This window comes from Odocoileus virginianus, chromosome 20 (genome assembly GCF_023699985.2).
Source record: "Odocoileus virginianus isolate 20LAN1187 ecotype Illinois chromosome 20, Ovbor_1.2, whole genome shotgun sequence".
NCBI classification, from domain to species: Eukaryota; Metazoa; Chordata; class Mammalia; order Artiodactyla; family Cervidae; genus Odocoileus; species Odocoileus virginianus.
Window position 1 is genome coordinate 5569108 of NC_069693.1, and position 25107 is coordinate 5594214.

The 25107-nt window shown below is 51.1% G+C and overlaps 2 protein-coding genes and 1 pseudogene across 15 annotated transcripts in view; 2 read left to right on the forward strand and 1 right to left on the reverse strand.

The window, feature by feature from the left end:
• The window catches only part of VRK3 (VRK serine/threonine kinase 3), a 37643-nt gene extending 22608 nt beyond the window's left edge, over positions 1 to 15035 (forward strand). For 9 of the 11 annotated variants that reach the window (XM_070450473.1, XM_070450477.1, XM_070450471.1 and 6 more), the window contains 7 exons: positions 389 to 481; positions 4238 to 4370; positions 5703 to 5823; positions 10542 to 10600; positions 11264 to 11353; positions 13382 to 13530; positions 14672 to 15035. In XM_070450473.1, the coding sequence (XP_070306574.1) occupies positions 389 to 481; positions 4238 to 4370; positions 5703 to 5823; positions 10542 to 10600; positions 11264 to 11353; positions 13382 to 13530 (645 nt within the window). In that variant the 3' untranslated portion in view covers positions 14672 to 15035. The remainder of the gene's footprint in view (positions 1 to 388; positions 482 to 4237; positions 4371 to 5702; positions 5824 to 10541; positions 10601 to 11263; positions 11354 to 13381; positions 13531 to 14671) is intronic. The other 2 variants (XM_070450478.1, XM_070450480.1) reach the window with 2 other exon arrangements.
• LOC110133143 (centrin-3 pseudogene) lies at positions 488 to 4007 on the forward strand (annotated as a pseudogene).
• Positions 15036 to 17005: 1970 nt separating the features above from the next.
• Positions 17006 to 25040, reverse strand: SIGLEC11 (sialic acid binding Ig like lectin 11). Of its 4 annotated transcripts, none has more exons than XM_020886903.2 (9): positions 24257 to 25028; positions 23798 to 24178; positions 23346 to 23633; positions 23100 to 23147; positions 21108 to 21365; positions 20725 to 21009; positions 20379 to 20475; positions 19808 to 19874; positions 17006 to 17879 (listed from the first exon to the last, which is right to left on the reverse strand). In XM_020886903.2, exons 1-9 carry the CDS (start codon positions 24300 to 24302, stop codon positions 17688 to 17690), a joined length of 1662 nt encoding a protein of 553 aa, XP_020742562.2. In that variant the 5' UTR covers positions 24303 to 25028; the 3' UTR covers positions 17006 to 17687. The 4 variants fall into 4 exon arrangements, 2 of the variants coding, with proteins under 2 accessions (XP_020742562.2, XP_070306566.1); XR_011482020.1 differs by having other exon boundaries at positions 17848 to 17879; positions 19808 to 20064; positions 20165 to 20475; positions 24257 to 25040; XR_011482021.1 differs by having other exon boundaries at positions 17860 to 17879; positions 20165 to 20475; positions 24257 to 25040.
• Positions 25041 to 25107: the final 67 nt, after the last annotated feature.

Sequence of the window (25107 nt, forward strand, 5' to 3'; positions counted from 1 at the left end):
AGAATTAGTCAGGCTCAATCCACCCCTGGGGCTTCCCAGGTGGCTTAGTGGGTGCAGAGTCCGCCTGCCAACGCAGGAGACTCATGAGACACGGTTTCGATCTCTGGTTGGGACGATCCCCTGAAGGAGGGCATGGCAACCCACTCCAGTATTCTTGCCTGGAGAATCCCACGGACAGAGGAGGCTACAGTCCATGAGGCGGAAAAGAGTTGGAAACGACTGAAGCAACTGAACACACACACAGGCAATCTACCACTGTTACCACCCCCATGACGAGCAGGACCACGTGATCCCAGGCCCAACAGTGGGGTTTCCTTCCGAGGCTTCGCATCAGAGCCTCTCTGTGTTATCAGCACTTCTCACAGAAATGCTTGCTTTCCTCCCCTAGCTGGATGCCCTGGAGTTCCTCCATGAGAGTGAGTACGTTCATGGCAACATGACAGCTAAGAATATCTTCGTGAATCCACAGAACCTATGCCAGGTAACTGCCAGATCCTCACCCTCCCTGGGAGTTCTCTGGGCTCCGGGTCTCGCCTGTCTTAAAACCTGCATTTATTTCACAATGCTTATTGCAGACAAAGAACTGCTATCCATCATGTATAAAGTGCTTTTTTGAGTAAACGAGGAGAGATAAGCCACTTAGTAGAAAAATGGACAAAGGATAGGAAAAGCAGTTCATAGAAAAAGAAATCCATAGGTCAGTTAAATGTATGAAAAAATGCTCAACCTCCCACAATTATTACTAGATTCTAGTAATCATGGAAATTAAAATACACTACTACTTTCACCTTTTGGGTGGACAAAATTAAAAAGAAAAAGGATATCTCTTGCTGATATGGATGTGAGGAAACAGGAATTCTTTCCTTTTTGGAAGTGTACTCGGGTGAACTTTTAGAAAGGTAATTTCTTAGAGCAGTCAAAATTTTAAATGTATATGGGTTTTTGTCTTCTTTTTGCAGAAGGATTCATGTTTATTGGTTCAAATACAGTACCTAACATTTGCTAAACATGCATTTCACACTAATTTCACTACCATTTCCACAGGTAGTCAGTGCACAGAAGAGGGCCCCCCACTGCCAGTTGCCAGGGTGGAGGTAGCAGCGGACCTGGGTAGCAGGTTCCACCAACTGTCGTTTGCTTGTGCAAGATTGATGGAGCTAACTGCATAAGGTTTTTGATCTACCGGTTCCTCTGTGAGGAATTTATCCATTCCATATATTCAGAGATATATTACAGGGACTTGTCTGGTAGTCCAGTGGTTAAGAATCCGCCTTCTAATGTAGCGGACACAGGTTCAGTTCAGTCCCTGGTCAGGGAGCAGAGATCACACATGGCTCGGGACAGCTGAGCCCATGCACCACAGCTAGAGAGAAGCCCGCAATGGAAGATCCCTCATACTGCGGTGAGAATACTGAGTGCCGCAACTAAGGCCCGATGCAGCCAAAAATAAAAGAGGGAAAAAAAAGAGGTACACGTACAAAATGTTCCTGACAACACTGATTCTGAGAGTAAAACGGGAAAACCTTAATATATACTTCTGATAGCGTATTGATTAGTATTTAAAGTAAATCATAATTACTCTTTCTAATGATAGAAACCAAATTTAACATGCCTTAAGCAAAAAAAAAGGGGGAGGTTGGTTTAAAAAAAGGGAGGTACAATTTATTGCTCCTTGGAGTGGAAAAATCCAGGACTTCACTGGCTTCAGGCATGGCTGATTCTAAAAATTCAGACCCTGTCATTAGGAAACTAGATCTTCTGTCCCTGGGCTCTTCTTGTGTTTGCATTGCTCATTATCAGGCAGTCCCTCTTTGCTATGATGACAAAGTAACCACCAGCAATGGAGGCTTAAATCCCCTCCATTTAGCAACCCCAGTGGAGATGGATTGGGTAAGCCCCACCTCAATCACTGGGACTGAGAGTTGGAGAGGGGTGGTCTCAGAGAAAAATCCTAGAACCACATGAGGCAAAACTAGGACTTCTCTGATAGTACAGTGGTTAAGACCCTGAGCTTCCAATACAGGGGTTATGGGTTTGATCCCTGGTCAGGGAACCAAGATCCCACATAGCAGGAGGCCAAAACGGAAAAAAAAGAAACAGAATGTGTGTGTGTGTGTGTGTGTGTGTGTGTGTGTGTGTACAGAGAGAGAGATTATAAGAATTTGACTCAAATTCAAAAAGCTCAGGGGCCCTAAATCTGCAGTTGGCAAGCTGGAGAACAGGAGAGCTGATGGTGTGTTTCTAGTCTGAGTCCAAAGGCCTGAAAACACCTGTGTGAGTCCCGGTCCAAAAGCTGGCAGACTCAAGACCTGAGAAGAGCCAGTATTTCTGTTCAAACCCAAAGGCAGGAAAGTGCTGATGTTCAGCTCAAGGGGACAGGCAAGGGGCATTCCCTTTCACTTAAGCCTTTCTGTTCTGTTCTTCAACTGATGAGACGAGGCCCACACACTAGAGAGGGCAGTCTGCCATCCATTCCAGTCACACCCTCACAGACGTACCCAGAATAACCTTTGGCGACACGTCTAGGCACCCTGTGGCCCAGTCAGGTTGACGGATAAAAGTGACCACCACATCAGAAGTGTGTTGCTTTGTGGGAGGTTTTTGAGACCGCTGAGGGTCGTTGGCGTCTGTCAAACGGCTTGTGAAGTCTTGCTGCTTTGGGTAGGGGTTTAAAATCGTTCTTGAGAGAAACGTCTCAGTCTGAAGAGAAAATGAGTTTAGCTCTGAGAAGTGAGCTTGTAGTAGACAAAACAAAGAGGAAAAAAAGAAGAGAACTCTCTGAAGAACAGGAACAAGAAATTAAAGATACTTTTGAACTATTTGACACAAAGATGAAGCAATAGATTATCATGAATTAAAGGTGGCAATGAGAGCCTTGGGGTTTGACGTAAAAAAAACTGATGTACTGAAGATTCTTAAAGATTATGACAGAGAAGCTACTGGGAAAATAACCTTTGAGGATTTCAATGAAGTTGTGACAGATTGGATATTGGAAAGAGAGCCACATGAAGAAATACTGAAGGCATTTAAACTATTTGATGATGATGATTCTGGTAAAATAAGCTTGAGGAATTTGCGACGTGTTGCCAGAGAATTGGGTGAAAACATGAGTGATGAAGAACCGGGCTATGATAGAAGAATTTGATAAAGATGGTGATGGAGAAATAAATCAAGAGGAATTCATTGCTATTATGACTGGCGACATTTAAAGAATTACAAGGATAAACACTAAGAATGTTGCAGTTGTCATCTTATATTCATTCTATTTTTGTGCCTGGAGCCGTGTTAAAAAAAAAAATCTTAGTTTGTTTTTCCGAAAGGACCAAAAATAAGCATCTTATGTATTCATATTTTACTACTGTTAAGTTTCTTTATATGGATAGTATTGTTAGTACTCTAATAGTTTAGCTTTGTAGTTTATAGTATAGCTTTTATATATAAAGTTTAAAACATTGAATCATGTGGTACACATTTTTTGAAGGTTTTATATTTAGCGTTCGTAGTCACTTTGGGTGCACATGTTTTTCAGATTTTCTTTAATAAAATGTTTATTTTTTCGTGTATTAAAAAAAAAAAAGTGACCACCACAAACTGTGACCAGAGAATGTAGGTCTCGCGTGGACAAAGCCAACAGGTGTCCCCTCTCCATTCGCAGAATAAGAGGTAGCCGTTAGAAAGCTGATGTGGCTAGCTGTGTGTTAGCTAAGCACTTGGTGTTTTAAACCCAGTTGAGCCTCCTCACAACCCTGCAAGGTGAGGGCTATCATTACCTTCATTTGGCCAATAGAGAAATCAAAGCCCAGAGAATTTCATAATTTCCCCAGCATTGTATGGGCACTAATGGGCCAAGCTGGCATTGGAGTCTGGTCTGTCTGGCTCTGCAGTTAATACACTATTAAAGTACAGAAAGCAAGAAAAAAACAAAAAGTAAAGTACAGAAAGCTGTGTGCCCAACAGGAGGTACAGTGTGATCCCTCTGAGGAAAATTAGAGCATCCTTCTTACCCACATGCGTTTGCTGATTATTTAAAGAAATGAACATATGAGAAACTGTTAGTGGTTACTTCTGGGAACTGGGACTGAGCAGTGATGGGAATGACTGATTTGGGTTCTTTCCACATCCTCCTGTACTGTTTGGCATTGGGTTGTTTCAAATTGCACCCACAATTGAAATCCCTGACTTCAGAATACAGATTCCTAATCTTCAAACTGTATGGCTTCTCCCCACGTGCACACAGGTGACCCTGGCAGGCTACGGCTTCACCTTCCGCTATTCACCAGGTGGCAGACACGTGGCTTACACCGAAGGCAGCAGGAGCCCACATGAGGGGGACCTTGAGTTCATTAGCATGGACCTGCACAAGGGATGCGGTAAGGGGCCAGAGAAGGGTTCAGAAGCTTGGAGACATGCTCCTCAGACAAGGGCAGCCCTCGATTGGCACAGCTATGGACAGCAGGTGGCCAAACGCTGAAGTCCCGCTAAGTCGGGGAGCCATGGTAGGGGTCAGAACCATGGACAGCATCCCCACGCGTCGGAGCGTTGTGGGGCAACACTGAGGACTCCTAGGGAGCCCTGGGGGTCCCCAGGTCCACATTCAGGATCCGTGTGGACTTAGAATGTGAGAGGGCGACTTAGGAGTCATCCAGGAGGGGCTGCTGAATACGCACTTGTAAACCACTGATGATCCATCTCTGCAGCACACCAGTGAGGTCTAGACAGAGACCCAGATGTCAGCAGCATTTCAGAAGTTGGCAGTTGAAGCCCAGGGACAGGAGTGAGATTATCCCGGGAAACCACATAGGGAGAGAAGAGCGCACTTTGAGGAGACACCTTGAGGAGGCTGGGCCTCTCTTGCCCAAACCCCTTGAAACTAGGGCCATCCATGTCCCTGCCCGCGTCCTCCCATTACGCTGAGCCCCCCAGGGAAGGGACGGTGTGTGTGCCGCCAGCACCAGGTGGCAGAGGGTCCAACACAGCTCACAGTGTTTGTCGAATGCTTATGTGAACTGTTATCTAAATCATGTGCTTCAGGAAGTGTAAGGAAACCAAACCCCGCTGTCTGCTCTGTTTGTCCTTCCCTGCCAAGTGAGGCTGAGTTCAGTGGCCATCCTTCTAGGCACCTTCATGCCTGTGACATCTCTCCACTGGACTGTCAAGGGCTGGGAGCCAACCAAACTCTTGTCTGGAATTTAAGAATTTGGGAAGGAGGCCTTCCCTGGTTGTCCAGTGGCAAAGACTCTGCACTCCCAATGCAGGGGCCCCTGGTCAGGGAACTAGATCCCACATGCTGCAACTAAGAGTTCACATGCTGCAGTGAAGATTGAAGATCCCATGTGCCACAGTTAAGACCCAGTGTGGCTAAATAAATAAATACTAAAAATGAAAAGACTGTGGGAAGGGGCTTGTCACCCAAGGTTCTGAGGATTCATGGAACAAATAGGTTCATGAATAAAAGACAAGTAGGTGAGGGAGTGAGCTAGTGACAGCAGGGATGAAGAGATGACCAAGGTAGTGAATGAGTAATTGACAGACTCCTGAAGGAATGAGAGTAGACGAGTGAAAAGTGGGTGAGCAGTTGAGAGCCAGTATATTTGGGTGGGTTGCATGTGTGAGCACATGCTTGAGTTGGTGAGAGAGAGAGGATTAGGGTGGGCGTGTCAGAACGTCTGCCTGAGTGGCCACCTCCTTCCCTCCCTCCCCAGGGCCCTCCCGCCGCAGCGACCTCCAGACCCTGGGCTACTGTTTGTTGAAGTGGCTCTATGGGACCCTGCCATGGACAAACTGCCTTCCCAACACCGAGGAGATCATGAAGCTGAAACAGAAGTGAGTCCAGGGGTCAGCAGAGTGCAGTGCTGGTCCGCCATCCCTGCAGGTGGGGCAGAAGCTCAGGCAGCCTCTGGCACCTGCAGTTCTCAGGCACGTGCTCTCGTCCATTCCAGCAGGCTAGAGCATGGGCTCTGGAGCCACACTGCCTGGGGTCAGACTCCGGCCCCACCACTGCAGGGTGTTGGGTGGGCAGCTGAACCTCCACAAGCGTCAGTGTCCTCCATGAGCTAGGATCCTATTAGCGCCCACCTCAGGGTGGAAGGATTTGAGGGAGTTGGGTGCACAGCACTCAGCACAGAGCCTGGCCTGTAGAAAATGCTCACCGTGTGCAGGACACCATGGTTCATTCACTCCCACAGGGACACATGGGCAACCTGAGCAGTTAGGCCTGGGCTTTGTCTCAGTATCTGGCAACCCTGGCCTCTGGTGTGCACACTTCCCTCACTTCCACGTGTGAAACCGCCAGATCTTGCTAGTTCTGTTTTAGACATTCAGCACCAAGGACAGGGGGATAAACCCAGAAGTGTTGGGTGGTATGGTTCAGCACCAAGGACAGAGGGCAGTGGGGGTACGGGGGAGGGGGCTGGTGGGTGCGCGGTTCAGCACCAAGGACAGAAGGGCTGTTGGCTGTAAGGGGAGGTGCTGCTGAGTGTGTGGACAGTAGACAACTAGACTCAGGGCCACTCTGCAGGTCCAGAGCTCAGGATTCGAGCTCTGGTGTAGGCTTGGGGCAGAGAGTTACCCCAAGAGCCATTCAGGAGATGGTTGGGTATGCATCTGAAGTGCAAACCTGAAGTTTAAATGGAGACTCAGACTTCAGCAGTGTCTCAGGAGCTGTCCGCAGAAGCCCTGGGGGAGTGGAAAGAGAAAACTCTCCAGTGAACAGCATCGAGTCTGTCTGTCTTCTCAGTTCCGAGCATGCTGTGTCAGTGGTTCATGTTGAGCCTCTCATTTTGCCCCCTTTATTATCTCCCATCTTCCTTTACCCCACTCATACATACTGAATATATATGTGTCCTACTGATATGCTTGCTTAAATGTACTTGTATCCTTAAACTTGCATGACAGTCGTGGCACTGTATCTGACTTGCATAAATGTTACTCTGTTAAGAATCTCACGTTTCTGGCTTTTTTCACTCAACACTTCCAGTTTAACCCCATAGTTACATGTGTGTCGAGTTTACTGCTTCTTACTGTTGCTTTTAAATAAGGTATAGGCACATCTGTGTCCTTAAACAAGTTTTTTTTTCTTAAACGTGTGATGAGTGCGTTTGACTTGCATAAATGGTCTTGTGCTCTAAATCTCATTCTCCTTCTTTCACTTAATGCTTTATTTCTTTAACTTTTTACATTGCTAAAGAAGCTCAGTGCTTCTCCTCAAGTAATTTTAGATGTAGCTGTGTCCTTGAAAAATATCTTGTGCTTGATCTGTGCCAATCGAACATGCGCCTGTATGTGTGTGTTCCATTGGCGTAAGTGGTGCCCCGCCCCAGATCTCATCCTCCGTCGTGTTCCAGCTTAGTCGTCACTCCCCAGGGAGCCCCTCCCTCACCCCCACTGCATCGGGCCTCCTGCTTGTTCACTTCCTAGGAAGGGACACCTGTCACATTGGCCTGTCCGTAACTACCTGGTCATGGCTAACTATGCTTTTCTGCCCTGGGCGGTGCGCCCACCACGTCCCTGTGTCAGCTCTGAGGCAAGTGCTGTCCCGATCTGGAGCACGGAGATCTTAGGTGATTGGCCTGGGTCACACAGCTGTTGAGAGGCACTCCCGGGCCCTTTGACTCCAGAGGAGGCCCTTTCACCTGGAAGCTGGTACCCCCCAAGTGTGAGAGGCTCATCGCAGGGGATTGGTGGCGTTTGGATGCAGCCATCCTCACTCACCAGATACTCACTGAGCACTTCCCTGCACTAGGCTCTTCTAGGGCCTGGGGATACAGAGTAGCCAAGACAGACACCCCTGCCCTCAAGGAACTCACATTCTAATGGGAGAGACAGCAAATAAAGAGATAGTGGAACACAAAGCGTGTCGGGGTCGGAGGGTGGGGCAGGCAGTTCAGAGCCCTGGGTATCTGCCAGCGGCACTGGCAGGGTGTGGGCATGCCTGCTGTCTTAGATTTAAAGGCCAGGGCAGGTCTCGCGGCAATGGCGACAGGTGAATCGACTCTAGAAGGTGAGTGAGGCGGTCCACCTGGGTGCTAATAACGCCCTAACATCTCTGCAGAAGTGGAAAGAGACGGACAGAGAGAGCAGCCCTCAGCAACCAGGCTTCCGCAGGCAACCTCTGCATTGGAAGGCAGCCTTAGTACCTGCCATAACACAAGCCCGTTGCCCTGTTTTCTTCTTTTCTTTTTGCACTTATTTTCTGGTTTTCTAGTAATTTTGTATTTTTTGCAATGAAGCCAGGTGAAAATGAGTCTCAGAATTAGCGATGCAGGTAGTCAGAGGACACAGCCCAATCGCTAGCATGTTTAGTGTGGTGGAAGTCTGTGAACGGCTCCTTGTCACACTCTGCTGTGTTAGCCATGAGACTGAGCTGCTCTTACCAAGAGGCCCCGAGAAAATAAGTAACAGCCCTTTCCAGAACCCCAGATCCCAACCACAACCACAGAAGGAGGGCCGGGAACATGAAGATGCTCCTCTGGGAAATGTCAGTGGTGATGCGGGCTTCATTCTACACCCCACAGCCCAGCCTCTGTCAGCTGACCTAAGGGACCACAAGGGGGCAGTGTTGCGATATGCACATTTTCTTCCTTGGTGGCTCAGATGGTAAAGAATCCACCTGGAACTCAGGAGACTTGAGTTCGATCCCTGGGTCAGGAAGATCCTCTGGAGGAGGGTAACGGCAACCCACTCCAATATTCTTGCCTGGTGAATTCCGTGGACAGAGAAGGCTGGCGGGCTACAGTCCATGAGGTCTCAAACAGACACAACTGAGCAACTAACACTTGCACTTTTCAACTGTCCTCTCTGACGTTACTGGTGTATGTGGCTTTTTTCCCATTCACTCAGCAAATATGGTTTGTTTGGTTTTTTTTTTTTTTTTTTGGTAAATTCTGGTTCATGACAGAATGAATGAATAACAGAGAAAGATGAGAGGCAGTCTGATTCCCCAAGGCTTTCTGGCATGCAAGACCCCCAGCAGGGAAGCACAAACTCCGGTTGGAGTTGGTTTCTGCTCGTAAGCCTGCAGCTGGGCAGAGAGGTCCCACAGATCCCTTCGGTGAGAGCCTGTATGGGGGAAGTGCTCACACAATTTTCGCTGTCCTGAGACTGGCACAGCCCTTTTATGCCATCACTCCGTTGCTCAGTCTTTTACCTCATATATCCTGAGAGACACGCGTCAGACCCCGTCCTTCTTGTACACATGTGACAGTTGCTGTAAGGCATCCGTGGACCTGTGTGCAGGCACTCAGGAGGGACCCATTTCCTCTGCCTGGGAGGGTTCAGGGGAAGCTTCCAGGGGACGGGCCCTCCAGCCATGTCCAGAAGGGAGAGCGGCCACTTACTGGGGATCGAGGTGGGGAAAGGCAGCCAAGGGCAGAGGAGCGGTATGTGCAGAGGCATAGACAGATTCTCTGGGGCTCTGTGGGGAGGTGAATGGAAAGCTGGGGAGGAGGCCGGGGTCCGTGGAGAAAATGAGGCCGGAGCTGGGCCCAGAGCCATAGGAGGGGGTGGAACAGAAAGGGCTGGGGAGCAAGAGGCCTTGAGGGACTTCTGGGCTGTGGAGGAGGGGAAGGGGCACCACTCTGCAGACAGTGGGGAGCCAGCCCAGTGTCTAAGCCAGTGATTCAGTTATGTATGTATATATATGCATGTATATACTTTTAAAGATTCTTTTTGCACATAGTATATTACAAAATACTGAGTTCCTTATGTTATACATTAGATCCTTACTGGTTATCTATTTTCTATGTACCAGTATATGTATGTTAATCCCAACCTCCTAATTTATCCCTCCCCACTAACTTTTCATTTTTCTTTCATGGTCCAAGGAGGGGTGTGTGTGTGTATTTATATATGTATATATTTACAAATGGACACCCCAGGTGGTGCTAGTGGTAAAGAACCTGCGTGCCAATGTAGGAGACTTAAGAGACGTGGCTTTGATCCCTGTGTGGGGAAGATCCCATGGAGGAGGGCATAGCAACCCACTCCAGTATTCTTGCCTGGAGAATCTCATGGACAGAGGAGCCTGGTGGGCTTTGGTCCGTGGGGTCACAGTCAGACACAGCTGAAGCAACTGAGCATGCACACAGGCACACACACAGGCGAAACCAGGTAATGTGTTAATAAGTTGGTAAAAATGTTGCAGTTGGAAGCCTGCAAGTACTTAATGCTGTGCTTCCCCTAAATGCCTCGTTCAGAATTCACTCATCCAGTGTCCAAGGTGACTCTCTCGAGCAGCGGTCCCCAACGTTTTAGCCACTGGGACTGGTTTTGTGGAAGACAGTTTTTCACAGACTGGTGGAGGGTGGGAGAATGGTTTTGGGATGATTCAAGTGCCTTACATTTATTGTGCATTTTATTTCTATTATTACTACATCACCTCCACCTCAGATCATCAGGCATTAGATCCCAAAGTTTGGGGACTCCTGTTCTAGGTCACAACTGATGAGAATAAGGAAAACTAGGGCACGTCTACCAGACATCCTGTTTCAAAAGGTGACTCTCCTTCCCTGAAAGGCGTTTCACACGTGCCTCTGTCCCTTCAGGTTTCTTGACAACCCGGAGGGCCTTGTGGGACAGTGCAGTCGCTGGATCACCCCCTCAGGTATGTCCCAAGGGAGGGAGCAGGCAGGGGCCGCAGAGGGACCAAGACTCGGGCCCATCCCGGGGTACCCGTCCTCACAGCCCTCTATTTCCCTTGAGTTTCCCAAATCACACGTGTATCTGTGCCCCTCATAGAAACAAGCCTCCCCCCAACCCAGATTCAGAATTGTGTTGAACAGTAACAGCAGCAGCACACACACACACATGTAACCACATACACAAATGTGTGGGGTGTTTTTAACGGATTTGTCTCTGACTTACTTTTCCATCTAAGAAGATTCCGTGGAGATTTTCTGTGTCAATGCTTATAGAATTTTATGGATATTTTTTAAATTGTGGTAAAATACACTTAATGTCAGCTGAAATTTCACTTGTGACTCATTAGTCAGTCATGAAATCCATTTAATGGGGATTTTAAAAACGAAAAAAACAGGGACCTCCCTAATGGTCCAGTGGTTAAGACTCTGAGCTCCCAGTGCAGAGGATCCCAGTCCGATCCCTGGTCAGGGAACTGGATCCCACATGCTGCAACTAAAGATTCTGCATGCCGCAGTGACGATCAAAGATCCCACATGCCACAACTATAGGACCCCTTGCAGCCAAATACATACATATATATATATATAAACCACACATGGTCAGATCCCATTTTCATTATTAAAAGATCTCATCAGAGAAGAAAATCTGAGAAGAAAGCATTGGAGAGGATGTGCAGCCAATGTTAACAGCAATTCTCTCAGGGATGGAGGATCAGGTGGGTTTTTTTTTAAGTTAAAGGACTTCCCTGGTGGTCCAGTAGTTAAGAATCCACCTGCCAGTGCAGGAGACATGGGCTCGATCCCTGAGCTGAGAAGATTCCACAGGCCAAGGGGCACCTAAGCCCGTGTGCCACAACTGCTGAGCCTGCGTTCCAGAGCCTGCGAGCCCCAGCTGCTAAGCTCACTTACCCTAGAGCTTATGCTCTGCACCAAGAGGAGCCACTGCAGTGAGACAGCTAGGCGCCGCAACTAGAGAGCAGGCTCCCACTCGCCGCAACTGGAGAAAGCCCAAGAACAGCAAAGGAGACCCGACACAGCCAAAAACAAACAGATAAGCAAAACCTAAAAGACAGGAAAAGTATGAATGCCCTGCACAAGTTCAGGAAATGCTTAACGAGATACTAGCTTCAGTGATACATATTTGTAGTTATATATATATGTGAGTAACAGATTATAATTAGAAATACATATTTCATATGACAAAATGCCTTTCTAATTATACATCTGTTTCTATTTTATTTATAATTCTATTTGTATCTTTTGAAAAAACATCAAAAGCACATCATTTCGTGACACATGAAACCTGTGAGATTCAAGCCGCAGCGTCCATCAGTAAAGCAGTCTTGGTGCATAGTCACGTGCGTTGGCTTCCCCGCCTCCCTTCTTGGGCCTTTTGTGGGAGAAGAGCTGAGTTTGGTCTTCCCCTCACAGGTTCCCTGTGTTCTGAGCCAAAAATATTTACTCTCTGGCACTTCACAGTAAAAGCTTGTTGGCCCCCATTTTAGAAATACACACCAAATAGAGATAAAATCGTATAATCAGCGGGGACTTGATTTAAAACAATACAGGAGGGGAAGCAGTAGGGGTTTTGATGAAATAAGGTCGGCGTGAGTTGATAACTGATTATAAATCCATGCACATCAGAGTAGGACTTGACCCCACGGTCTTTTAATTGGAATCACTCACCTGATGCCTGGACTCACCGAGGCTCGGATTCTTTCTGTCTCAGCTCAGAAGGAATTCAGCAAGAGGCAAAATGATAGGCACAATGTAGATTAATTAATATAGGATGTTCGTGAGAGGTGCAAGCCAGCAGGCAAGTGGGCTCTGCCCCAGAATTAAGCAGGTTCTGTGTGTGTGCCTGCTCAGTCGTGTCCTACTCTTTGCGACCCCACAGACTGTAGCCTGACAGGCTCCTCTGTCCATGGGATTTCTCAGGCGAGAGTCCTGGAGTGGATTGCATTTCCTCCTCCAGGGGATCTTCCCAACCCAGGGATCGAACTCACATCACCTGTGCCTCCTGCATTGGCAGGCGGATTCTTTTACCACTGCGCCACTGGGAAGCCCCAATAGCTTTCTTGAGGCAGCATTAGTCTCCAAAGCTGCCTAGGTTTCCTCTCTATCTATAGTCCCCTACTGGGACTTCTACAATGTCCTAAGTAACTATCTGTCTTGCTATAGTTGAGCCCAGGGTAGGCCAGCTGCAAGCCAGGCAGCAGATAGGAAGAAACTGGAAGAAGATTCGAGGAGCTGCAGACATGCTTTGTTCGGCAGCAGTGAGGCAGACAGGCTTTATTCTTCTCTAATGGTTGATGTCACCCACCGCACGGCATGGGCTTTTCAGGGGGTGCTTCTATAGGCATGATTCTCCTGCACAGTGCTATAAACGATCTCAGCCGTTCCATAACCACGCAGAGTCATTGTTTACAGAATGTGGACCAGAGCAAGAGGACCGTGGGACAGCAGTGAGAGTCTGACCACTGCTGTCTCGACTGGCTGTTGTTTCCCTACAGTGTCCTGTTCTATCCCTATCAGTGACGCTAGGCGACAGGCACACTGCTCCTCTCGGTACCACTTTCCCGGTGCTTATGTTTAATGTTTAAAAAAAATAAAAATCTATTACATGGCTGCAGCGGTGCCAGGCACAGAGGAAGCACTGAGCAAAGGAGCACCATGGCTGAGACCCTCTGGGCTCTGGGTTGGGGGGCCACCCCCCTCAGGCCTCCCCCGTGTCTTGACCGCAGAGACCCTGCAGGAGTACCTGAAGGTGGTGATGGCCCTCCAGTACGAGCAGAAGCCGCCCTACTCCACACTGAGGAACAATCTGGAAGCTCTGCTGCAGGACCTGCGGGTATCTGCCTATGACCCCTTGGACCTCCAGGTGGTACTCTAGGTGGGTTCCAGCAGGAAGAACCGGGGGTGTCTCAACCCTGTCCCTGGCTCCCCTCGCTGTCTCCACTGATGGCGTCTGATGTTTACGCCCGTGCCTGGGCGCAGAGCGCTCCAGAAACGCCAGGTTGTTTGTTCAGGAACCTAGCACACTCCACCTTAACCACAGACACTCTCCAGAAATGAAGGCATGACCCCCTCCACCCAGCTTGCCCCCGTCCCAGTCTCTGTCCCCACCCCCGCAGCTGTCTGAGAGACCTCTGGCTCCTCCCACAGCCCTCTCTCCCCGCCCCTCAACCCTGTCCCTCCAGACAGTTGCTAAATTCCTCCTAGTCCACCTCCTCCAGGGCTCTGCCTCCGTCCCCTGTCCTGGATCCCCTGGCGCATGGTCACTTGTCATAGTCACCTGCTGGCAATGAGCTCCGTGAGAACCAGGTCGAGTCTGTCTCTGCATCTCTGTTCCCCACTCAGGTCACTGGCCTGGCTCACAGATGCCCCAGCCATATTTACCAAGCAGGCCATCCGACCTCCCCATCCAGCCCATACCATTGAAATTTAAGAGCAAACCTCACGGCCCCTTTGAGGACCACAGTCCCCAGTTTGCTCAGTCTCCGGGGACCGCTCACTCAGCAGCAGGCTCTCCTTGGTTAGGGATTAGGAGATGCTCCTTAAGGGGCCCGGGGACCTTGGAGCAACTTGGGGACCCTCTTGCCTCTGCCTTGGCCCGATTGCCCGTCCTCCCCTCAGATTCCAGCCCAGGCAGAAATCAGTCCCACCTCAGGACCTCGGCACGTGCCATCCCCACGGCCTGTGACCACTGGCCCCTTTGTTTTTGCCATGACTGGCTCCTTCTCATCACCACCCATCAGATCCCGAGGCCTCCCCTGATCGCCCCAGTGAAGTGCCTCCCCACCTCCTCCCTTCTGCACACCCCCGTCCCCTCCTGGAGGGAAGCATATCTTTAATCTGTCGTGTCTCCACAACTCTCCAGATTATAAGCCCAGCAGAGCCTCCCTGGTCCTCTTGTTTGCGGTGGTGTGGCCCATCCCTAGAAAGTATTGATGGGAAGCTGCTATCACACAGTAGGGGCTTAAAGGGTACCCTTTGAATGAATGACACTGACAGCCATTTTTATTGTCTTCTAGAACTTTCAGCCTGGGGTTTGAAATAGGAAAAAAAAAAGGAGCTATGTGACTTAAGGCCTGCTGTAGAATCACAGATAAGCTTCTCGAAAGATCCCTCGAATGTGCATTCCTGCCGCTTCTTCAGGTGAAACTGCTCATCATTGGTCTAGATCAGCCTCAGGGAACCCGGAAGTTAGGCCCCAGATACTGTGAACTCCCTCCTTTCGACTGTCCCTCCCTTCAGCTGTTGTCTCCCGCCAGCCCCTGAGGCTTCAGGTGGAGAAGACCCCCGTTCACAGATGGGGGTCAGGCTGGTCCCCTCAGTGGGGACGCTGCCACTGGCACCAATAGGCTTTGACAATAAATGGTTTCATTGGAACTTGGAGAGTCGACTGTCTGCAAAAGAAGTTCCTTTTGGAAAAATTTAGCTCATTTTTTCCCCCATCCATCCATCTGTCTCTTCAACGTTTCATCCAACCATCCACTCTTTCTTTTCTTTTTTAAAAATATTTATTTATCTGGCTGTGTCAGACCTTAGTTGCTGTGAGAGGGCTTCGTTGCCCCAGAGCATGTGGTATCTTAGTTCCCTGATCAGGGATTGAACCTACATCCCCTGCATTAGAAGGCAGATTCTTAACCACTGGACCACCAGGGAGTTCCCTCCACTCTTCCATATATCTGTCCACATTTTTGAGCAGACACTCATTCATCCATTCTTTCACTTATTCATCCATCATCTGTCTATCCATGCACCCATCCATATACTTGTCCATTCACCCTTTTATCCATCTACTCATTTACCACTCATTCTCTCATCCACTTACCCTTCTCTTCCACACATTCACCCTTCCTCTTATTCAACAAACATTCAGCAGACATGTCTTGAGTTCATACTATACGACACCCATCATGCTGCCCAGAGGATCCTGATGAACCAGACCTAGGCACCAAGGTCCTTGAGCTGATGGAGCCTACAGTCAAGCCAAAGGACATGACTTCGGGCTGTGGTCAGCACTCTGAAGACAAAGCGCAGGTTGTGGTGGAGAATGAGGGTCCTCCAGACTGGAGGGCACCTTTGGGGGGAGCCTGGACACAGAGAGACCAGGGAGGAGGCCACAGGACAGAGAAAGAGAGAGCCTGGGGAGAGATGTCAGAGACGGGCTGTCCAGCAGCATGTAGCAAATAATTAGACTGAGAAGGATCAAGGAGGAGGAGGAGCTTCAATTAAAAAGAAAAATGGAGGAGGAGATAAACATGCCTCCTTGAGAATTTCACTTTGGATATCTTAAATTGTGCGCCCTGCTTTGGGATGGGAAGAATCAGAGGCTGGAAGGGGGGATAAACTGCTCAGAGAAGCCTTGATTCTCTCCTTTTTCTGGAGAGGAAAGAAGAATGAGCAGACTGATGACCATTTCCTGGTTGAAAGTAAGGGTGTATAACCCTTTGCAGAAGGAGGTATTCCTCAATAAGAGAGAAAGCCCATCAGAAAATCTCCCACTGGCAGCCCCTCTGTGTTCGTGAGTCCACAAGAGAAGAGGGACGTCAGCCACCCTTGGGGATCCCAGATCAGGCAGGAGGGATGGTCACAGTCGACGCCTGCACCCCCCCACCGCCAGCTTCCCGCCCTCGGTGCACTTGGCCAAGGTCCAGCTCCCCTCCCCACCCCGGTCCTCCCCTCCCCTCTCTGAGCAAGCCAAGCCAGCAGGATCAGCGCTGTTCAGACAACAGGAGAAGCCCACATCCAGGCAGAGCAGCAAGAGTGTGGACAGTGGACAGTCTCCCTCCCTGTCCCTGAAGCAGCCTCTACCTGTCTCCAGAGCCCAGGTTTTGACAGATCATCCCAGCCTCTGAAAGAGGAGGGGGATGTCCTTGGCATTAATGATCTTAGTTCTCGGAGCAGCGATCAAACCTGTATCCTCTGCGTTGGCAGGCACATTCTCAACCACGGGACCACCAGGGAAGTCCAGACACCATTTCTAAAGGTCATTGATCAAGAGATGCAACCTAATCCTGAAAAATGGCAAGGCAAAATGTGCCACGAAAGGTGGAATTACGTCCTTCCGCACCTCTAGTTTGTAGAGCAGTTACAGCCTGAAATTATTAACTTGATGCTAAAAGATATTCCTATCTTGGCTCATAATGCTCCTGTTGGGCGTGTTCCCTCATGAATGGAAACAATGGAAAAAGTTAAATGGACGCTCAGTGGGAAAAAGAACAAAAGCAGTTGGCTGTGACTCTAGTAAAAACTATATTACAATGTAAATGGACACAGAATGGAACTGCAAGGAATTTTATAAGCAGATTCTGAAAAAAAAAAAAAAACCTTTTAAGAACCAAAGTATCAAGGACACAGAATTAAAAAGAACCCTTGTCATTTATTTCAGATAATCAGTGAATGATTTTTGTGTCCGAGAAAATAGACAAGTTGGGTTTCCAGGAAGCAGGCTCAGAGAAAAACCAGTTTGCAGTGTGTTCACAGGAAGCCCCCCGGGGGTGAGTGTGAGTGGAAGGGAAGGGAGGGGTGGGCTACACGGGGCCTAGGGATGTGATCCTGCCTAATAACAACCTCTGCTCAGCCTTGGGAATGGGGGGAGGCACCTCTGGAGCTAGACAGCCCTGCAGAGTGGTCCCCATTTGGCCCAGCATGCCAGACCTTTATCCCAGCAGGTTGCCCAGGGAAGAGGTTTAACCTTGGGCGTGATGCCCTTTGCACATTCACCCCCATGGGACACTGTACGTTAATTACTTCCTTGATGCCCACAGCAACCCGGTGAGTTAGGTTTGTGATGTCCATTTTACAGAGTTGGAGACTGAGAAGGAAGGTGAGGTGTTCAAACTCAGACGCGTGTTTGGTGATGAGTCTGAGACGTGAGCCCAGTTCCGCCCATCGCCCCACCAGCGGGACTCGCATATGCTAGCTGGTAGCCCGTGTACATGGAAAACTATTCTCTCAGGCATCGTCCCTGATGTCTCTCTTCCCTGAGAAGCCCTGGGTCCCCCAGCCAGAGGTTGCAGAAGGTTGCGGGAGGCAGGGTTGTCATTTAAGGATCTTGATCTCTGCATATTCGGTGGTGCTGGTGGCGGCCTGGTCCCGAGGCTCCCAGGGTCTCAGCTTGAGGAAACTGAGGGAGGCGTAATGAAGCTCCTGTTCCTCCCCTGAGAAGGGGGCGGCCGCCGCTGGGGGCGGGTAGGCCAGGGGGCTGCCTGGAGGACACTCATCCTGGTAACCCTGCGTGGAGGGGAAAGAAGGGCGTCATATTAGGATAACAGGGTCTGGGGACTTCCCTGGTGGGCCAGTGGCTAAGACTCCGCCTACTCTGTGCAGGGGGCCCTGGTCAGGGAACTAAGATCCCACAAGCCACGACTAAACATCCCACACGCCGCACGGAAGATCAAAGATGTGCACGCCGAAACTGAGGCCTGACACAGCCACATGAAAATAAACGATTGAAAAATTTTAAAAAGGGATAAAGAGCTGGGAGAGAGCAAGAAGGGCCCACAAGTGAACCTGGAAAATGAACGTTCAGTCTTTTCACCTCTTCATTCCAAACATTGGCTGGGCCCCCATTTATTCATTCAATGCTTGAGAGTATTAATGCCTGGCACTTGGTAATCAGTTGCCAGTCTCCTAGATTCCTCACAACAGTCTACTTGGGAGACACTGTTATCCTCATTTGTCAGGTGGAGATAAATAAGGGCTGTGTCGATAAACTTCCCTCCTGGCTCGGACGGTAAAGAATCCACCTGCAATGAGGGAGACCTGGGTTCGATCCCTGGGTTGGGAAGATCCCCTGGAGGAGAGCATGACAACCCACTCCAGTACTCTAGCCTGGAGAATCCCCATGGACAGAGGAGCCTAGTGGGCTGCAGTCCATGGGGTCGCAAAGAGTTGGACACGACTAGCAATTAAGTGCACACACATCAGGTGGAGAAATTGAAACTAAGTAAATGTCCCCAAGCCCGACGTTTAATCATTGGTAAGGTCCTTCTGACTCCAGTGCTGCCTTATGGACCTGCTCCCCTGGTGCCAGGCGCTGGATATCAGTGAGGAACAAAGAAGATGCCACCCCCGACCTCACGGTTGCAGTGGGGGGAGCAGACATTCAAGCTGTAGTCAGTTATATTACTATCTAATAGGACTGGAATGGGATGGATGGCATAAGAAGGTCAGGGATTTGCTTAGGCCTGAGCTGACCTCAGGGACCACGCATCATTACAGAGTCAGGCAGACACAACCCCCAAACTGCAGTATAAGCCTTTTTGTTTGCTTGTTTTTTGGTAATGTTTATCTATTTATTTGGCTTCACTGGGTCTTAGTTACAGCATGCCAACTCTTAGCCGCAGCATGTGGGATCTAGTTCCCTGCATTGGGAGCGTGAAGCCTTAGCCACTGGACCACCAGGGAAGCCCCCATTATGAGTATTATAATCGAAAGATCTTATGCCAGAAAGAGTTAACCTTGCCTGAAGAAAATGTGACCTTTTGCTCAAGCACCTGGGAGGGAACCTCTAAGCCCTTGAAATGTTCTGCCTGATAAGTTTGTCTCAGAACTTACCTGCTGGTATCTTGGGGGGCCCTGAACTTGATTTTGTAGGTAGTACATAGTAGTTATTTTGGGGAGATCCTTGCGGCATCCTGTCTTGGGGGAGGCGAGGTAGGAAGTGGGGGGAAAGTGGGTCTGGGGTCCAGAGAGAAAGGAGGAGGGCCCGGTTGGAAGTAAATACAATCAGTAAGAGGGATTAGTGGTCCAGAGGAGACAGAGGGCAAAAGGGAGGGGCTCCCAGGTCGCTGGACTGAGTGGCTGTGTTGATAGGTTGTTTTAGTTGCCAAGTCGTGTCTGACTCTTTGTGACCCCGTGGACTGTGTCCCCCCAGGCTCCTCTGTCCATGGTACTTTCCCCAGGAAAGAACACTAGAGTGAGTTGCCAATCCTCCTCCAGGGCATCTTCCCGACCCAGGGATCGAACGCATGTGTCCTGCATCGGCAGGTGGATTGTTTACCAGCTGAGCTACCGGGGAAGCCCCATGCTGACGGGACGCAAGAGGAAAGCCTGTGTGGGTCGCGATGAGCATCTGGGTCCTCACGAGGACTGCGGCCACGGCAGTCAGCCAGGCGGGGAGTCAGCCAGCTGGGGCCCTGAGGGGCCTCACCACTCACCTGGGAGGTGGGGCCCAGTGTGCAGGCGTCATCCTTCTCACGGGCTGCCTTCCTGCAGGTCTTCAGTCTGAGAGGGGAAGCCAGGACCTCTCAGCGGCCCAGCTGGCTCAGAGCTTGCAGGGCGGCCACTGCCCCCATTCCAAGCCCCTCCCCATCCCCACTTGAGGCTAGAAGGGGCTGGGACTTCCCCTGGCAGGCCAGTGGCCGGTGGTTGAGACTCGGCACTTCCACTGCAGGCTTGATTCCTGGTCGGGGAACTAAGATCCCATGTGCTGCGTGGAGCAGCCAAAAGATAGGAAAACTTAAGAGAAAGACAGGCTGGAAGGGCAGACCAAGGCCAAGAGGCAGGGTACGCACCTTGTCTCAGGACCTTCATAGTGACAACGGGCGTCCTTCTCCGATGGCTGGGGTGCACGGTGGGGACAGACCCTGCTCTGATTCCCTGCCCCATGACCCGCTTCTCCAAAGCTCCATACCGTGAAGATTCCTCCAGAGGGGGCCCTCCAGGGATTCCAAGGCTCCGTCCCCTTCCCCACCCTGCACTCACCATCCCCCAAGAGACGACACTCACGTGAAGAAGATGAGGCAGGAACAGAGACTGAACAGGCCAGCGGCGCCAGCTCCCCCGATGGCCCCCAGAACAAATTCTCCTCCAATCCTGGGCTTCCCTGCAGACGAGCAAGATTGAGGGTGACTCCCCTCCAAGCCCCAGGACTCACATGCCCCCTCCTCCCATAGAGTTTGAGCTCTCCTGCCCTTCAGCCCCCAGCCAGCTGAAGGACAGTTCTCTGCCCCCACCCCTGCCTCTCAACCCTCCCGCCCAGGCCCCTCTCCCCGCCAAACGTCATCTTCTCTAGGATGACTCTCTAGGATGACTCCCGTCCCCTCTAAGCCTCTCCCCCGGACAGACCCCTGACCTGGCAGCAGCAGGACAGACCCGCTCCGGGCCCCGTGGACGTTCAGGGCCTCGCAGCTGAGGCTGAGGCCGGAGCTGAGCCCCTCGCGGAGGCTCAGGGAACTGTTGGCCCAGGGCCCGGCGGAGCTGGAGCTGACCTCGAAGGAGGCGTTGCTGAGCTCCCCTGCCAGCAGCCCCTCCCCGAGCCGCCAGCGCAGGGAGGGGGCCGGCCGGGCTCTGGAGGAGCAGCTGCAGCGCAGACCCTCGTCCTCCTGGGAGCAGGAGGGGCCCAGCAGCTGCGGGCGGGCTGCGGAGAGGGAGGAGAGTCAGTGGTGTCTGTCCCCTCCCTGCGCCCGCGTGTCCTCTCCCGGGTGTTCTCCTCGCCCCGCCCCACCCCCAGCTCACTCTGCACAGAGAGATGCAGGGAGACCCACAAGGAGCCCCGAGGGTGCTGAGCTCGGCAGGTGAGCTCGCCGTCGTGGCCCGACTCCACTCGGCGCAGGTACAGGACCCCAGGGCTAGAAGGATGTGAGGGGCTCAGGGTCCGGCTCCCCCGGGACCAGCTCAGTGAGGCCGGGGGGTTGCTGTCGGTGTCACAGACCAGGCGCAGAGAGTCTCCCTCCAGAACAGGAAGAGATGAGCCGTTCCCCAGGTGTTCCAGCTCTGGAGAGAGAGAGAAACAGAGGCACACTCAGAGAGAAGGAGACAGACAGACCGACAGAGACAGACACACAGAGAGCTGAGCCCAGACTCTGAAGCCCTGTTTTCTATTTCTCTATCCTATTTATTTTTTCAAGTTGCGAAGAGATCCCACAAGTAGCTTTTTAAGCAGCTTTCAGTTCAGTTCAGTCGCTCAGTCGTGTCCGACTCTTTGCGACCCCATGAATCGCAGCACACCAGTCCTCCCTGTCCATCACCAACTCCCAGAGTTTACCCAAACTCATGTCCATCCAGTCGGTGATGCCATCCAGCCATCTCATCCTCCTTCCTCCCCTTCTCCTCCTGCCCCCAATCCCTCCCAGCCTCAGGGTCTTTTCCAATGAGTCAACTCTTCGCGTGAGGTGGCCAAAGTATTGGAGTTTCAGCTTCAGCATCAGTCCTTCCAATGAACACCCAGGACTGATCTCCTTTAGGATGGACTGGTTGGATCTCCTTGCAGTCCAAGGGCCTCTCAAGAGTCTTCTCCAACACCACAGTTCAAAAGCATCAATTCTTCGGTGCTCAGCTTTCTTCACAGTCCAACTCTCACATCCATACATGATCACTGGAAAAACCATAGCCCTGACCAGACGGACCTTTGTTGGCAAAGTAATGTCTCTGCTTTTTAATATGCTATCTAGGTTGGTCATAACTTTCCTTCCAAGGAGTAAGTGTCTTTTAATTTCGTGGCTGCAATCACCATCTGCAGTGATTTTGGAGCCCAAAAAAATAAAGTCTGACACTGTTTCCACTGTTTCTCCATCTATTTCCCATGAAGTGATGGGACCAGATGCCATGATTTTCATTTTCTGAATGTTGAGCTTTAAGCCAACTTTTTCACTCTCCTCTTAAAGAGGCTTTTTAGTTCCTCTTCACTTTCTGCCATAAGGGTGGTGTCATCTGCATATCTGAGGTTATTGATATTTCTCCTGGCAATCTTGATTCCAGCTTGTGCTTCATCCAGCCCAGCGTTTCTTATGATGTAGTCTGTGTTTAAGTTAAATAAGCAGGTTGACAATATACAGCCTTGACGTACTCCTTTCCCAGTTTGGAACCAGTCTGTTGTTCCATGTCCATTTCTAACTGTTGCTTCCTGACCTGCATACAGATTTCTCAAGAGGCAGGTCAGGTGGTCTGGTATTCCCATCTCTTTCAGAATTTTCCACAGTTTATTGTGATTCACACAGTCAAAGGCTTTGGCATAGTCAATGAAGCAGAAATAGATGTTTTTCTGGAACTCTCTTGGTTTTTCGATGATCCAGCGGATGTTGGCAATTTGATCTCTGGTTCCTCTGCCTTTTCTAAAACCAGCTTGAACATCTGGAAGTTCATGGTTCACGTATTGCAGCACATGTTTAAGTAGATTTATTGAGATATAATTCACAAACCGTACAACTCCATTTACATACCACTTGAAAGTTACTCGATAACCATCACCACAGTCAATTTTAGAACATTTTCACGACCCCCTCAGAAACACTCCGCACCCCTCAGCCATCTCCCCCAGTCCTTCCATTATCCCAGCCCTAAGAGACCACGACTGTCTCTATAGATTTATGTCTTCCGGACGTGGCGTGTAAACATCCGGCTCCTTCCCCTCGAGGTGATGTTTCTAAGGTTCATCTGGTGTATCCGGAATGATCGGGGGCTCTCCCTTCTCTGCGATCCCTGCCATGCTCCACGGCCCTCCCTTCATACCTGTGCCAATTCCTCCGGAGACGCTGATGGTCAGCTTCTGGGGGGGATCTGGGGGGCAGAGACGCCACAGTGAGGAAGGGAGTCAGAGCTGCCCCTGCCCCGGCCCCCTTCTCAGGGCCCCCCACACTTCCCGGAGGCACAGAACCGGAAGCAAAGCGGAACAGGGCCCCCTCAGCCCCTGGCCTGGGGTCACCAGCGCCCATTCCCAGCCCCGCAGGCACCCCGCGGGCCTGGCCCAGTGCTCACAGGACACGTTGAGCGTGACGGTCCTCTCTGCGCTCACAGAAGCCCTGCGGAAGGTCACCCGACAGGTGAGGCTCGTGCCGTGATCCTGCGGGCGGGGGGTGAGCAGGATCTCCGGGGAGTTGTAGGCCTCCTTGGAGTCCAGTCCCGGGGGTCTGAGGGCAGCCCCGGTCCAGGAGATGGTGGGGGGCGTGGCCCAGGCACAGGTCTCAGGCAGGGAGCACTTGAGGTGGCTGCTGGAGCCGGACTCCAGGGGCTCCTTGATGTGGACATCGGGAGTCCATGTTAGCGCTGGAGAGGAGAGACGGAGAGGCCAGACCCCAAGGGGGACCCCTGTGTGTGCCCACCCTGATCTGACTGTGGGCCACTGTCCCCCACCGCCCTCAGAGATGGAGGGCCACGGGGTCCATCCTTCCCACCCTCCCTGACCTCTGCTCCTGGGGACCCTTCCGTACCGACCACATTCACAGTGAGCTGGTTATTCTTGTAACTGTGTTCTGCAGCTTCTCCTCCCAGCTGAAAATAATAGCTTCCACTGTCCCTCTTGCGGGCATCTGCGATGCCCAGGGAGCAGTTGTTGGCCCTGGGGTCCCCGAGGAGGTGGAATGGGCTATTTCTCTTCTTCTTTCCACCCCGGGTTGAGCTGTCTGTGGCCATAAGAACGTCCTCTTGGAGTCTATCCTCTTTCCGGAACCATGCCCCGTAAACACGTGTGGAGTCGGTCGAGTCAAGCCGGGGGTAGGAGACGTTACAGGGCACGGAGACGCACAGACCCTCCTGCACCGTCACCGACCCCTGCACTTGCAGCTGGTATAGTGACTCCTTCTGCAGGGGCCCTGGGGGAACACAGAGGCTCAGCTCCAGCCCCATCCCCAGCCCCAGCCTGGGACCCGCTCTCCCCACGGCCCACTCACCTGCCCACAGCAGGGGCAGCAGTAGCAGCAGCAACAGCCTCTCCATGTCTGAGGGGCCAGGAGTTCCCAGGGCCGTCCAGTTTCTGGACCTGCCTGTCTGTCCGTGAAGGAAGCTCCAACAGGAAGGGGAATGTGACCATCCACAAATGAGCAAAAGAGGAAGCTCGGAGCTGCCGATGTCTGGAAAACATCTCTTCTGACTTCTCCTTTCATGCTTGGACGTTGCAGGGCAGGTCTAATGCAGGATGCAGCCACCCCGGGTCAGCCTCGGGCCAGTGGGGCTCTCAAGGGAAATGGGTGGGGAGGGGCTCCAGAGGCAGGGATTCAGTCATTCATTCATTTGCCAGGCAAATGTCGACTCCATGAAGGAGTTGAGGGCAGAGGAAGGCAAGACCTCACAAATCCTGCCTCACTGTTTGCGTGACCCCAAACTCAGGATCCCCAAAGGACACAACCTCCCTGCCTGTCCTGGGGACATGTCTGTGTCCACACAAGGCCTCCAGCTCCACAGTAAGAAGTGAAATGTTTACCCAGGGCCCCATGCTCCGAAGGGCTTCCTGATTGAGGTTTGATGCTTTAAGGTGGTCATCTTGAAATTCCTAATAATTTTGATCTTGGACTTTGTGTTCTGTAAGTGAAATCTCATGGGATAAGGAGCACACACCTGGGGAACTAGAAGCTTGGATCACACCAGGCCGACCCAGGGACAGCCTAGATCAAGGGACAGGTTCTCAGCCCCCTTCCCACCTCCATCCCCCTCCTTGGGCATAGAGAGAGTCTGGAATATGCTGCGTTGAGAGCCTGTGAGAGTCTACACTGCTCACCGCCCCCCCCCCCCCACAACCCGCAGT

Excerpts from the sequence above, each read along its gene's own strand:
- SIGLEC11 (XM_020886903.2), bottom strand. The coding sequence starts at position 24,302 with ATGGAGAGGCTGTTGCTGCTGCTACTGCTGCCCCTGCTGTGGGCAG. Across the intron at positions 23,148-23,345 it reads CGTCACGCTCAACGTGTCCT|ATCCCCCCCAGAAGCTGACC; the intron begins GTGAGCACTGGG and ends TCTGCCCCCCAG. Across the intron at positions 19,875-20,378 it reads TCCTGCCTCATCTTCTTCAC|ACTGAAGACCTGCAGGAAGG; the intron begins GTGAGTGTCGTC and ends TTCCCCTCTCAG.